This window comes from Ostrinia furnacalis, unplaced genomic scaffold (genome assembly GCF_004193835.3).
Source record: "Ostrinia furnacalis isolate ACB-3 unplaced genomic scaffold, ASM419383v2 OfSCF0188, whole genome shotgun sequence".
Taxonomy (NCBI): Eukaryota; Metazoa; Arthropoda; class Insecta; order Lepidoptera; family Crambidae; genus Ostrinia; species Ostrinia furnacalis.
The window spans coordinates 205,458-220,810 of record NW_021130427.1 but is presented as its reverse complement, the minus strand read 5'-3'; the positions used below and the strand labels follow the sequence as shown (position 1 = coordinate 220,810).

General features: G+C 39.7%; 1 protein-coding gene across 10 annotated transcripts in view; it reads right to left on the bottom strand.

Moving 5' to 3' along the window:
- The window catches only part of PH (polyhomeotic), a 56,147-nt gene that overhangs the window by 25,654 nt on the left and 15,140 nt on the right, over positions 1 to 15,353 (bottom strand). For 8 of the 10 annotated variants that reach the window (XM_028306666.1, XM_028306675.1, XM_028306691.1 and 5 more), the window contains 10 exons: positions 14,552 to 14,658; positions 13,597 to 13,744; positions 12,715 to 12,805; positions 10,685 to 10,854; positions 9,091 to 9,240; positions 6,167 to 6,368; positions 5,259 to 5,419; positions 2,528 to 2,634; positions 1,810 to 1,921; positions 661 to 826 (listed from right to left, as the gene is read on the bottom strand). In XM_028306666.1, the coding sequence (XP_028162467.1) occupies positions 661 to 826; positions 1,810 to 1,921; positions 2,528 to 2,634; positions 5,259 to 5,419; positions 6,167 to 6,368; positions 9,091 to 9,240; positions 10,685 to 10,854; positions 12,715 to 12,805; positions 13,597 to 13,744; positions 14,552 to 14,658 (1,414 nt within the window). The remainder of the gene's footprint in view (positions 1 to 660; positions 827 to 1,809; positions 1,922 to 2,527; positions 2,635 to 5,258; positions 5,420 to 6,166; positions 6,369 to 9,090; positions 9,241 to 10,684; positions 10,855 to 12,714; positions 12,806 to 13,596; positions 13,745 to 14,551; positions 14,659 to 15,353) is intronic. The other 2 variants (XM_028306715.1, XM_028306730.1) reach the window with 2 other exon arrangements.

Here is a 15,353-nt window from a genome sequence, read left to right as displayed (position 1 = left end):
GAGTTAATCTTAATTGAATAAGAATTAAAAAATATATATGTTATGACATGGACATTTTGATTCCTGCCACGCATGCCGATACAAATAGCTGTACATTAACTGTTGAAATGGTTAGGTGCATGATGATGGTCCACCTCGCCATAAAAACGCACTCCGTTGTCTCGAGCTATTAATACGCTGAATTATTCGTGTTTTCACTCACATCTAATTACCTTTGGTTTAATGCTTGCTGATTTTTTTATATTCATTTAACGTACTTTTAAACAATAACTATAATGGTTGAATATCCAAAGATAACAAGTCAAAAGCATGATGTTTTAATTCTGAAACACGCCAAATAAACAACGTGAAACACAAAATCCACATGTATGTATTTGCACAGCACAGTAATAAAAATCTCTAATAACATGTGATCATAATATAGCCAAATAGGACTAGACGGCAAATTTAGATTTGGTGGAAAAATCCACGCTACGCCAATGATTGTGCACTCTTGAATTAGTCACAGCTGGATTTTATCATCCGAAATATACCCGTTTAAAGCACACAAAGCCGTCAGTCAAAAACATGTAAAACGCCTTGTTATTCAAGAAATTCGATTGTGTAGTCCAGATTGATTAAAGCCGCCAATAATGAGGTCATAAATTAAAGCCACCTTACCTTGTTGCTGATAATGCTGCACCATCTGTTGAGTTTGCTGCTGCTGATGGAGCATCTGTTGCTGTTGTTGTTGTTGTTGTTGTTGTTGTTGTTGTTGCTGCTGCTGCTGTTGCTGCTGTTGCTGCTGCTGTTGCTGCTGCTGCTGCTGTTGTTGCTGCTGTTGCTGCTACAGCCAATTCAGAATTAAATAGAGAAAAGTAACCATCACTATTTAGTACCAAGTATTACATTCGGATTTTTAATACAAACAGAGTTGTAGTAGACAAAGCGGTATCCTTCCGTTTGGCCAAATTACTTTTCGCCAAATTTCACTTCGCAAACAACTTATCGCCAAAGTTTCATTTCCCAAATGAACTTTTAGCAACTGTACTTTTCGCAACTAAGTCATTTGGTCAAATTATCATTTGGCAAAATTTTACTTGGCAAATGTTTATAAAGCAAATGTTTATAAAGCAAATGTTTTATTTTGCCAAATATTATATCCCAAATAATTTGTTTGGTCAAATTGACACTTCACATACTTACTTACCCACCGTTACCCACAAATCAAAGCATAAGGTAGGTACATGATCATGGTTTTCCCAATAATTTTATGTAAAACAAAGCGATTGCAGAAAATAGTATGGTTGCAAAAAGTAGATATTGCAGAAAATAGTAGGTTAGGTTAGGTTAGAACAGTGACACTTAATGCGCGAAGGCGAGCGAAGCGTGCCGCGGCAGCGGCCGCCGAGCGCTTGAATCACTTCTATTGTTAATGAATCATTTGGAAATTTCGATAAAAAGAATGAGATAGAAAAATTAATTTAGAACAAATTTTATTTTAACTACCCACTAAACAAAATAATAACCACACGCTAATTTGTATTCCATTCTATGCACTAATCAAGTTATTTTGTAAATAGTTTATCATGAAATATTTTTGCCAAATGAAACATTTGGCAAATCATACTTTGCCAAACAATAATTTGCTAAACAATAATATGCCAAAAACGACATTTGCGAATTAAAAGTTTGCAATAAGTTGTTTTGCCAAATGAGAATTTGCCAAATGAAAATTTGGGAAACGTTGTTTGCGATGTGATGATTTGGGAAACGTTTTTTGGCCAAACATTAGTAATCCAGACAAAGCAAATATGAACGTTGACTTACAATAGCCTGCTGTTGCATCATGGCTTGTTGCTGGATGGACTTGTTGACCGAGTTCTTATCTTGCACGCTCGTGATCTGTCCAATTTGCCCACTTGAGTTCATCACCAGCAGCCTGTAAATTAATTCTTTTTAGTATAAATACTACTACTATTGATTATTAACTGCATGACATTGGAGCAGAGATTATAGATCCTTGTCCTCCCGCAAAATAGACTTTAAATGCGTAAGCGTAGAGTAAGACGCTCTATAGTAAGATGAGGTGAAGATTCGCGAAAAGTCGCTAGCAGAAGCTGGATGCGACAAGCCGAAGACAGGCAGAAAATGGCGTATATTTTAGCGCACATTTAATGGGATGACAAGTTTTGTATGAAGGTGATATTATATTACATGTACATATATCAAAAAATTAAGTTAATAAGTGGACTACACATAAACGAGGCACCAAATTCAATACTTGTTGGTCTTGTTGTTGTTGTTTTGTTTGGATCTGAAGTTGATATTTAAAATTGTAATTTAAAGCTGTATACTCAAAGGCTTCAATGAGGGTTTTCGCGTAAAAAAGATCCGCTAGATGGCGGGACGTGGATGTGGGGTCTGACTGCTGCGTGATTGGTGGATTTTGACATATCTGTCAAACAATCATGCAGCATTTGGACCTCGCGTCTCCGTATTGCCATCTGGCGGATTTTTTATACGCGAAAACCCTCATTGCACTTACTGCTGCTTCGGCTGCATCTGATGCTGCATCTTGTTGGTCTGGTTGGCGGCATCTTGCTTTGCGGCCGGCGCGGGCGACCTCACTCCGGGCTTGCCACGCTGTTTAGCCTGTATACAAAATAAAAATTATGTTTTAAATTCTACATTGGACCGGAATCATGACATTGCCGGGCAGCCCCAAGCTCGAACTCCTTTTTTTTCCGAAGCTCTTGGCCTGTATCTCACCTGATGGTAAGTGACGATCAGGCCGAAGGTGGAAGCGAGCTTCACCCGGAATCCTCAACCACGGAGGAACTGGCTGTCTTACCTCTAACTGCCGGAACACAATAATGCTGTTAACATTGTTGTTATGGCGACAGACTTAGGTAAGATAGTGGTAGCTAGCCAGGCGGACTTAGAACAAGCCCTACCACCAACCAAACCGAACAGAAAAATCTGCCCCCACTGGGAATCGCACCCGGGACCTCTGCGTCTGAAGCAGGTGGTCTTACCACTAGACCACAGAGGCGGTTATGTTCTTCTGATTTATTCCGTTGTGGTTCCAATGACAGTTTCACTCTGCTGTGAGACAAACTTGACTTTCACTGGTTAGGTCTTTATTAGAGTGCAAGCTGTATGAATGAATCTAAGATCTTGGCTACACAGGAGTTGCAGCGGTGGAGACGTGAGGTTGGAATACTTCCGTTTAGTGGCGGCCACCAACCACCTTCGCTTGGGCGGGACGTAGCACGTGGCAACCAGTAGTGACTATGGTAAATTGTCAGTATATCAACCTGTGTCACAGATTTCTTTGAAACCTACTTCAGGCACCAGTATCTCACAAGGGAACTAAGCTAAGACTATTAGCATAAGACCTTTGTATTTAAGTACGCATGTTTTCTACTTTGTGAAGAGAGAAATAAACGATTATTATTATTATATTATTATTAGTATGCGCATTGTGCGGAGCCTAAAGCTGTGTATTTCACCTAGTAGGCGCTGGTCTGGGTGTAAAAACAGATTATCGAGCCGGGTGGCACTGGAGAGCATATAACAGGGTAACACGTAGTTTGTGTTAACTTCTTGTCGTATCGACAACAAACCTATATTGACTACACAGCGTCAGCCCAAAACTCCGCCACAAGAAGTTGTCAGTAGCCTTCATTAAATCTTCCTGCGTGCAGTTGTTTGGGCACGCAGGGCACAACATGAGCTTCAAATTGAAGGGTCTTGAATTTTGAAGGAATTCTTTAAGTGGTATTCCTGATAATATTCTCGCAAATAAGACGGCGATATCCTAAAGGACCATTGTTAGGGTCCTAATTAATATTACTAAGAAATAAATGAAATAGCGGACTGTATAAAAATGGGTGTTGTAATTCTCGCCAGCCTAATTAGAAGAGATTATGAGAGTACGCGGTATTTGTGCGTCGACGGTGGTGTCCAAAGGCGAGTGAGTGAGTGAGCCGAGCGCAGCCGATGACGACGCTGTCGACCCGAGGTGACGTTAGTCATCGTATAGTTCCAAAATAGTGAACTGTCCTATCGATGACATTGACAGTGGGGCGCCACCGTCAATACCAGATCGCTGGTTCCGATTTTTGCCATGTTGGAAACCATATAGTTGAACGATAGTAGCGCCCCCCTGTCATTGAGTTTGGTGGGACAGTTCAGCGTGGGTCATCTATACGCCGCCCGCAAGTCTCCTCCCGCGCGTTGTTGGCTTCCCAACAATGTGCTTCGTCGACTTGGGAACAAAAGCACACTTGCACTCCAAGTTTAACATAATTAACTTTAAAAAAAAATAAAACCGACTTCAAATGCGTGAACACAAAAAAAACTAAAAATTAAAAATATTGCGTATAAAAAAGTTCATCCCCAATTTTCCACCCTTGGGGGTGAAATATTTTCTTCAAATTCGCATCAAACCACCCTTTTGATAATACCTATTCACCAAAAAAATAATCGTTCAAATTGATTTATAATCGGCGGAGATATTGCGTATAAAAAAGTTCATCCCCAATTTTCCACCCCTGGGGGTTGTTTTTTCTATTATTAAATTTAAATGGGACCACCCTTGAGGTATTACCTATATCAGGCCTGTTCATCTCCGCGAGTTTACATCGAAAACAAAACACGCACGATGGCCCACCTACAGGATACTATTCGACAAGGCCTCACATACGAGCGAACATTGACTCACGCACGCGTATTCTTGTGTATGATGGAAGAAAATAAAGAAAATGGTGTACTAAATACTGTGTAGTATTTTACTGCCTAAATAATAATAAAACACAGAATGTACTTTTTTAAGTTGCCTCAAGACACTGAGAGGTAAATAAGTAGTTAATATTATTTATGATAATTCATGCTAAATCATGTATATCCTCCGCCATTTTCCGCTGTTTGGCACCTCACGTCACATCATTTTACCGAAGTCAGCCCTATAGCTTCGGCGCAGTGCCGATCACTGACGTTGGTCAACAAAATGGTGCTTGACTCTTGAGACAGGCTAAATTACACCATATTGCTAATGACATTGAGCATACACTTTTTTAAATATCTTCGCGAAGTAAAACTTCTGTACGTAGTACTTATTATTATTCTGTGCCTATATGCCGAAAAAAGATTTGTTCAAATCGGTTCATAATTGGCGGAGTTATCGCGTAACAAACATAGAAAAAAAAAACATACGGGTCGAATTGAGAACCTCCTCCTTTTTTGAAGTCGGTTGAAAAGTTGTGTTAACTGACCTGGTTCTGCTGGTTGGCGTTGGTTTGCGTGGACACGGACGAGGCGGGCCGGATGCCGGCGGACGGCAGGATGTTGGACAGCGGCCGCGGCGCTTTGCTCATGCCGTCGGCCGCCGCGCGAGGCTTGACCGGCGTCGGAGTCGCGCACGCCACGCTCACGTCTACGGGACAACGACAAACAAGTCATAAGCTGGGTAGCACCGTCTTACTTTAACTTTGACAAACGTCAATCTGTCCAACTCCATACAAAATACACCGGTTATAATAAGGTGGTGCAACTCAGCCATAGTTTTGAGAAAATAGCGTCGGCATCACACATGCCTCGCTCTAGTCTAGAAAACCACAATATGCGTGTTTTTGTACAAACACAGCTAAGTTGCTTTGATTATGTATGTACAATTGTACAGCAGATGGGCACGTGACACCTTGTGGATTTTCACAAGGTGATGTTACGTGATACTTTGGCGGACAAAATCAAAATCAGTCAAATTGTAATTATAAACAAAATGTGATGTTTATGCTTACAACCGCACCGATCTTTGGTAAAGTAGTTATAAATTCAACATTTATTGGCCTTATGTAAGTATTTTGTAAATTACTGTCAAAGTCAGAAAATACTTTCAGCATTTGATAAATACAGGCCTTGCATACCGTGATAAAAATTTCGCTACTGAACAATAGTATTTAAAAATCAAACAAAACATCGCACTTGCAAAATAGCTTTGCTTAACACAAACACAATAACAAAAAAAAAATATACTATCTATGAATATCATAATTGTAATGGGATAAAATAGGGTACTTTACACCAAAAAAACTGTGATTCATCACAACTTTATTGCTAAACAACGTAATTCTTTACGCGTATTCGTGTAAAATACCCTTAACGTATAAAATAATATACTTACTCGCATGCTGAACGTTGTTCTGCGGCGAGTGTTGAATGAACATCGAGGGCGGGGCGTCCGGCTGAGTGCCCCTGATGAATATCGGGTTGTGGGTGAGCAGGCCCCCGGCGGGCAGAGCCCCGGCCTGGATGCCGCCGGTCCACACCTGCGGTAGGGCTCCGGACAGCTGCCACGGAGCGAACTGCATCGTCTGGCCGCCAGCCTGGGGAGGAGTCGGACCATCAGGCAGCCACCGAGATATGAGTCTAGATATAGTTTCATCCACGAAGACGCGCCCCACCATTTTTCCGCTAATGTTTGATGTTATCGGTATAGCCTGACCAGGAACATAAAAACCCTCGCCATGTTGCGGAAATCTAATGGTACTAATTTCTTTTAATGGCAACAATAACTAAAAACTTCATTGACATGTCACCTTGCATATCAGTCTATTGATGTCAAAGTGTAAACAAACTTTATTTAAAAATGTGCGCAATTGATTTTGTGAATGAAATTGCTAAAATCTTTTTATAGTCGTGAAAGAAAAGTGGTTCACAATGTGTTAAAGTATTTGTCGAAGAGAAATACCAAGGGTTCGGACAATATTTTCATTGAATAATGTTTCCAACAAAGGTTGTCAAATTGACTGACATGTTTATCGTATAGTACAGTCCACTATGAAAATTAGCTGTGGTTTGTTTCAACTACCTATTTTAAAGTTTTTTGTCACTTTCTAAGTGTTGAATTTTATAGAAAGAAAGAAAGAAAGAAAGAAAGAAACATTTATTGCCATGGACATCACAGAAGACAAAAGATGTAAATAATAGAAAAAAAAGTAAATAAGACATAGGTGACATAAAATAAAACATACAATGAAAGTGAAAGTAAAACTGAGCAGTGCCACCCTGTCGCACAGCGATGTCCATCGCAATGGGACCCCACTCAGCATATGCCATGGCCCCCGGTGAGGCAGGCCACGACGCTGGTTTTCAGTGTGCCCCATTCCCATTATGGAATTGGGAAAGAAGTACCGAGTTTGAAGCGTTCATGAGCAGACATTGCAGTTGAATATTCAAGTTCTGAATTTGATTATTGATGAATAATAAAATAAATCCTACTAGCTCGATTGATGGTTTCATTTAATTTATTTAAACCAGATTACCTATAATAATATGTTTTCGTTAATTTATGAAAATATTAAATTAGCCCGTAATCCTGAATCCTGATACATAAAGTTAGCCTATTAATTTAACACAGGTACGACTGTACTCAGTGTTGCACTATCAAATGCAATTGATGCGCCTCTATGCCAGGGTTTTTATGTTCCTGGTCAGGCTATACACGCTAAATCATCCATGAGTGCACATGCACACTACAATAATGACGCTCTGATTTCTCGGATCAAACTCCCCGCACAACGCGCTTTCCTCAACCAAAAATTGGTGGGGCGCGTCTTTGTGGATGAAACGAACTATATTATTATGCTGTGTTGGACGAGGTTGAGAAGACTTTAATCATTTATTGGACCATTTACATGATGAAATAATCTAATTAATTTATTACAGACTTCTTCACGCGAGTTGTATCTCATCTATCTAAACATAGTCGAAGGGTCAGTTTCGTTAGATGTTGTCAAAGTCCCAGATAGTTATCTGACATACAAAGGTTGTTTGTTAGTGACCTCATCTAGCAAAGATATCTGAGACATCTAATAGATACTGATAAGTTCCTTCTAGGCTATCAGGAACTTTATCAGCAAGTTAAATGAACTCGTATTATCAGATTGTATGAATAGGTATAATTTTCTTGTGACCTATTTATACAAATATAAATTTATTTTCAACTGTGATCAATATTATGATGTATGCAAGTGTAGTGAACTAAACAAAGTATAATACAACTTGTTCTGGATTATTTGCAGAAGATCGATAAACAGTACTTTTAAAAATTCTTAAAAGGAACTATTACGAAATATAACTCGCAGTAGTTCCTTCAAAAATACTGAACAAGGAGTTCCTGCGAATAGTCCAAACTTCTTACTAAACAACCAGCAAATAACGTCACAATACAAAAGCGCAAGCAAACGTTTTAAGTACATCAATCAGACATAAAACTAAAATAAGTAATAGTTCGCTTTGGCATTGCATAATTTATTCGCAGTGAGCATGCGCAAATGGGTAAATAAAACAAAGCAAAAACCAACAGTGAATAACACATTTAACAGATTACTGATTTATTAACAAAGTATTTGTTAATCAGCTAGTAATCATAAATAAAACTGTTAAATTTTATAGGTAAACCATTGTCTTGTTCAAGTTTAAAAAATACCATAAAAATAAGCTGCCAATACCTTAATAAATCTTTGAAAACATTTAGTGGAAAAGAAAACACAGATGCGATAAGTTATTTTAGTATCTTGCGAGTTGCTCATACATAGTAAGAGGCCAACTGCACTGCGCAGATTCTGACGCACACGAATTACATACATCTCAATATCATTCACATTGAAATTAACCATGGATGAGATTATTCTAGAAGGGACCATCATCGAGTAGGTATTTACTTTTAGGCATCGACTATCGATATTTTAGAATATAGAACGTTAGCTTTTTAGCCCTAAAAATTAGTTTGGCGGAACCTTTGGCAACTGGTTACTGAGATTCGTAATAACCCCGCCGTTTCGTGGACTTACGAGCGTTGTAACGTAGGCCCTACTTTCTGCGACAGGCGGCTTTTTAAACGCAAACGTGGTCGCCCCAAGCAAACTTGGCGGCGCACTGTGGCAGACGAGGCGAAGAAGATCGGCAAGACTTGGAGCGAGATCAAACACATAGCTCAAGACCGAACGCGATGGAGGACTGTTGTGGACGCCCTCTGCCCCATCTAGGGGACATAGGACCATAAGTCAAGTAATTCTACTTTCTGCAGAGTATAAGGATACAAACCTGCAGCGGGCTGATGATCTGCGCTTGCGCCGCCTGCTGTGCGCTCAGCACCGGCTGCGAGACCTGCACGCACTGCGCTTGCACCGGCACCGCCTGCCCGGCGCCGCCCGACGTCACCTTACCGCCAGTCACCTTGCCGCCGCTCATCACCTGCAGTACACGAAGCCCGTTAACACTATACGACAATTTATATACTTGGGTGCACACTGAACTTTTCAATACGGCATAGGGTAAGGTGGTTTCTATTAGTTGTATGATGTTCAGCGGCTCAGTTGAGCAGTTCTTATGAGCTTGACAAACGTGTATACCAACAACATACAACTAAAAGAAAGGGACGGAGAAATATGCATTGTAACATTGTACCCCGTGTAACATTGTGCCCCACCTTACCCTACCAATAACGCTGATTAAGTAAATATCGACTCGACTTGCCCGGAGCACTGCCGTGCCCCCAGATATTTTTATGGCCTCTTTTAGTCGATATCTTAAATATGTACTTGATTGAAATTTGCCAATCATTGAAATAAATAAAAATTCCTTGTTACGCATAAATAATAACTATTGAATTCGTAGATTCAGGTTAGTAAATATATTAAATAATAATTTGATAAATTGAAAACACGGAACACTATATTAAACATCATAATTTCTTATCTACATGTTTGAGTCCAAAACATGACGACAATCGTACCCTCAAGATCAGTCGCGGAGGGTAGAACCTCGGTTTGTTAGGGGCGTCCATCAAACAAGCTGTATCCTGGTATATTCGCTGACAAAACTCGCAATCAAATATACATAAAAAAAGTGCGTGCGAAAAAAATACGCTGGACTCGGTGTAGTTCTTCTGATGCCAGCGTATGAGTAAAAGACTATCACTCTAAGACCTACGATATAAAATTGTTCTTCTCTGATCAAAACACGTGGGGACTGACATTTGAATTAAAAATTCTCACAATTTCACAAATTACTGAAGTTGCAACTTAATTTAAACCACTTATTTAAAAAAACACCTCGAATGTATTAATTAATACACTATAATCTTAATAAATTAAACAATATCAGAAAAATAAACTGACTGAAATATTGGCTCCCATCACATGACGAAAGCATAGGCCGACTGTTTAGCGAGTAATGCGAAAGAAGTTTGTTCTTTCGTTGGTTTTACCCATAGGATACACTATTATACTTTGAAATGTGACAGCTGACATATAATGTTTGGTGGTCAAACGACGCCAATGCATGCCAATGTGTGGAAAAATGTAATGGTGATTTAATACTTCTGCGAATCTTACGCCGCTGCTGATAAAGAAACACTTTTTTCTGTTTAATATTAAAATATTAAAATGTTTGTTACTTTTATAAAACTTTACGTAAGTGTTAAGGGTCATAACAGACTTGCAACTTTTCCACAAAAAAGATAAACGCAGCAATTAGTTTCAGATTTGTACGCAAAAAACAGCAACGATTAACTCAAGAATCGATGTGATAAAAAAATATTTACATCACTGCTGATGCTGGAAGTAACATGTCTATTATAGCCGTGATATCAATGAAATTTCTTCAACAGTACATAAGTTAAAATAAATGTGTTTACCTTATGCATGTCAGCAGACTTCTGTTGCTGGCCAATCCCAGATACGGTGGGCTGGGAGTGCGACGGCAGAATATTGGGCTGCGAGTTGATCACGCCTAGGGGGCTAAACACGAACGTCTGGTTCTGGGTCGTGGGGATCGCCGGGATCGTGGTATACCCCGGGAAAGGCGCTGCCAATCAAAAAACGCACTTAGTACACACCGCTCTAAGAATCATTCCACCTTACTAATTAAACGATAAGCCTTGCATATAACCATTAACTACCTAACTACAACAGCAAATTCCAACCGACAATGTAACATAGTGACTTATTTGTTATTAGTGAGATTGCTGAACAAACAATATACATCAAAACGTCCACATTGAAAATTAAAAAGCTTATCTTAGGCTCAGTGTGTCAAGGGACTAAACATAAGAATATATGAATCTGTGAGCGTACTCAATGCGTATGGATGTGTATAAATTAGATTCAGCAAAATATTTTAATGTGTAGTCCCCTTGAGGCTACTCGATTAAGGCAGCATGATAAAGAATGAGGTGATCGCGTGCGCCGGCCACGGGCCGCGTGACGAGCGCACGCGACGCGTCTAGACTAAATGCGTCGAAAGCCGAAACAATAACAAGCTGCGCTTACGATGAAAAGACGTAACAGATCCTTAAGAAGCATCGTTTGCGTGTTTTCTATAAATAAAATGATTTATCCAAATAAAAAGCTTCATAGACTCAGTCGAAACGCCAATTAAATATACACAAAATAAATTAAGAAATTTAAAAAAAATCCCGAAATAATATTACATTCACATTCGTTCAATCACGAGACTTTTAACAAAAATAATTCAGTTTTAAAATGTATAAACCTTGCTCCTGATAGGTAGTGAGACCTGTAAAATTTACTGCAAAACTAAATAGTGTAGAAATTCTTATTCGCATTTCTAGCGAGGGTAGTACAAAATAATGCTACGGGCGGGTCACGGCGAGAACTGATTAGTGTCTTATGTGGGTCTAATGTGCGGAACTAAACGCAGTTCTGTAAGCTTATTGTGTATGTGAAAAACGCGTCCTGCAACTATTGTTGAAGTATGTTTTCTGATGTTATAAGCTGTATATAAAAACTACATTTGTTACGATGTAGGTGGGAGGGAGCCCTCTCCCACTTACATCAGGTTTCTTTAATTCATACAAATTCTATGCGTCATCGAATTTGCTTTGCTTAATAAGTGAAGTATTCATGGATAAATAATGGGTCGTACATATTAACCCGTACTTAATCTGTTATATCTGCTTTAATATACATTAAAGATAGTAAAATATAAAATAGTGTAATTAGCAGATAGATTTCTAGTATGTATACAAAACTAGTCCGCAGGATTAGTACCGCAAATAACAAATCCTTGTAGCGCAAAGCCAAATTAATAACTTAGCAATTTATCGCTAAATGTAGTACTTATGTCTGAATTGTGTAGTTATTTAATGTAGTTCATTCTCATTTAAATGACAAACGGGTGTAATCTTAATATGTATTTAAATAGGGAATATGCAAGATTTTTTTATTTCTCACATTTCAGTAGCCTTGGCATCAAATCAATCAGTGTGTTTCTTTAACAAAAATACCTAAGATATAAACGTTAGAGATCTCATGACGTCGGCGGTTATGTTAGAACGCCACGCAGAGTCCCATTCAAATTACTATGAGCGGGTGACATTTGACGTCACGCTCAGCTATTTCCATACAAATTTTAAACACTTGCAACTTTTTTGTTTCCAGTCCGATTTCAATACTAGTTTTTCAGAAATTCTATTTTATACATAATTATTAACTTAAATCGATGCATATTCCCTATAGTAATCATATTATTTCCAAAGCCACAAAATATTAGTATATGACATTACGGTGCTACTTTACATTGTTATATGAAACAAATCAGACAGTCACATTATTGTGTTATGTCTCAAAACACTATTAGGGATAGCAATAGTTAAAGTTAACAAATGGATGTTGAGTTGTTGAGTAACAAATAACTTTCACTCACCAGCCTGACCTTGGAGAACCTGTTTCCCCTGAGTAGTGAGCATGTGTGGCGCCAACTGGCTGCCCTGGAACGGCTTGCCAGCGGCGATCACCTAGACACGACGGCGTTAAATTAAAAACGGAGAAAGCCATTCAATTTATTATTAGGAGACGTTAATTGATTTTTATTTATTGCTCAACGATTATGGAGCAAGGGGTGTGGAATGAATTATTGCACATTAATTTATGGTTACTCATTAATGACTATTAAGCATTTTTTTAATGTATCATATTATAAAAGGTTTTGTTTCGATTTCAAAATTGTCTTATCGACTTACGCCCGTATTCACAAAGATGCTTGCTAAAGTGAAGCAGCAAATCGAACGCACAGCGTTGAATAGAGCTCTGTGATTGGTTCATATGTCACCCTGTGCGTCCACGCGCACTGTGAGAGCTCATAGTAATGTTTGTGAATACGGGCGTTATTCTCATCCGTTTGGAGTAATGTCACCTTCACCTATAAAAACTTTAGCGGCAATGTTCCCTAGCCGATTATGTTGCGTTTCATGCAACTTTTGGATATTATAAACTGGTATTTTAAGCAACATGTAGATGCCACTAAGAATTCAAGCACAGGTTATCCAGAACTAAGGTATGTATTGGTAAAAGACGTGATTGCTATCACAACCTTTAATTTATTGCCAGCTAGCAAGAGGAGCAGATGTACCACTAGGCCGTCGTCAAAATTGTAGATGACAAACATAAAACGTAAACATAAGGCACATTTGTTGGGAGTTTTGACACTCAAATTGTTTGTGGCGACTGTGTTGTAATACTAGTAATGAATTACGTACGAAAAGGACTTTCTAAGTAGTGTTATTGAAGTTGTAAAAGCGTTTCTCACCTGAATCTGCTGCGAGTTGATGCCGGGATGCAGCGCGATGTTGCCGGGCATAAGCAGCGGGCCCTGCGTGTTGTACAGCTGCTGCAGGTACGTGCTGTTCTGCAGCGGCTGCTGGATCACCTGCACGCGACTGTGACCCCATTCGGCACTGCGGGTTATGTGGAAAAAGTTCATTTTATATAGACACGCCCGACGCTTGCGCCCGAATAGGCGACCACGGGCGTCGCATAGTCGATCGTTTTTTGTTTTGATTGCATTGACGACACTACTGGATGACCTGCACGCGACTGTGACCCCATTCGGCACTGCGGGTTATGTGGAAAAAGTTCATTTTCGATTGACCAGCCCGACGCTTGCGCCCGCTCAGGCGTCTACGGGCCACGGTAGGTGATTATTGTGTTTATTAATTGAATTGGACTCTGTTGTATTACTTGCACGCGTCTGTGATTCGATTCAGAACTGCAGGTTGTGTGAAACATTTTCAATTTCAAGTTCACGCTTCCGCCGGGCATCATCGAGCGTCACATGATAGTTTTTATTAGACTGGGTCGTTTCTTAGACATGATATCAGGTCATAATAGCTTTATTTATGTCTAACAACGCGGAGCTTGGCGCAGAGCTTATAGCAATAGATAACTGTTTTTTAACTTCCAAATTATCGTTATTTGAACGTTTTATCTCTACGTGTATAGCAATCTATAGTCTGGTCCGAGAGCACGTAGAATTTTGTCCAATGACCCCAAGCTACCCATCCTTATCGCTCGCGCGTAATTATATTGCTGTCGCGACTGTGGGACGGGCGCCCGCAGTGAGTGTGCGAGCGCCACAGCAACATAATTACGCGCGAGCGATAAGGATGGGTAGCTTGGGGTCATTGGACAAAATTCTACGTGCTCCCGGACCAGACTTTAGATCAGAGCCAAACTCCGCGTGCAGCCGTGGCCATGGGTCTTACCTGATCTGTTGGGGGTGCTGGGTGTTAGGGGGCAGGCTCTGCAGCGGCGGCATGGTGGTCACTCCCGCCTGCTGCTGGATACCACCCGCTTGCTGCTGCTGTTGGACCTGAAACGTAGTCAACACTCAGGATATATCGACCACAACGACTTAAAGATTGATTAATGACTGATGCCCGTTTTCACTTTTGTTTTCAAATGAGTCACTTAAAAATTAGGGATTGACCGTTGACGGTGAAAACGGGTATGAGTTTCATGCTGCTTCTTCTCAGCACTGGCCCATTTATTGTCCAAAAGCAGTGGTACGGATGATACCGTGACGTAAAGGTGCTTTTTTAAGACCTACTTGCAAAAATAAAATGAGTTTCATGAGAGTTTTATTATGAACTGTCTGTTGACTATGAGTTTTACAGAAAGAAGCTGGATTTCGTTCAACATAGATTGATTGAGGCCTGTGGTTGGTAGAATTTGAATATTTAGACAATCACAAGTGGCAGTTTCATAATTTTGAACATTGTTTTATAATACAGACTTTAATTCGTTAAACCTATTGTAATACTTCACTTGGAGTGCAGTGTGTGACTCTGTTTACTGACAGCGGACTGCAGCTGTGGTCATTCATATCTTAGTTTTACGATTAGGAAGAATAGCTTTCGCTCTTTCATCAATAACGAACCAACTAAATTCAAATGTCATACTGCTTGCTTTTAAAAGTGACCTGACGTGCACAGTCTACGCCACATCTCAAAAAGATTTCAGCACGTGCCATAATGGCGCTACCCTAGTCGACAAAAAACCCGGATA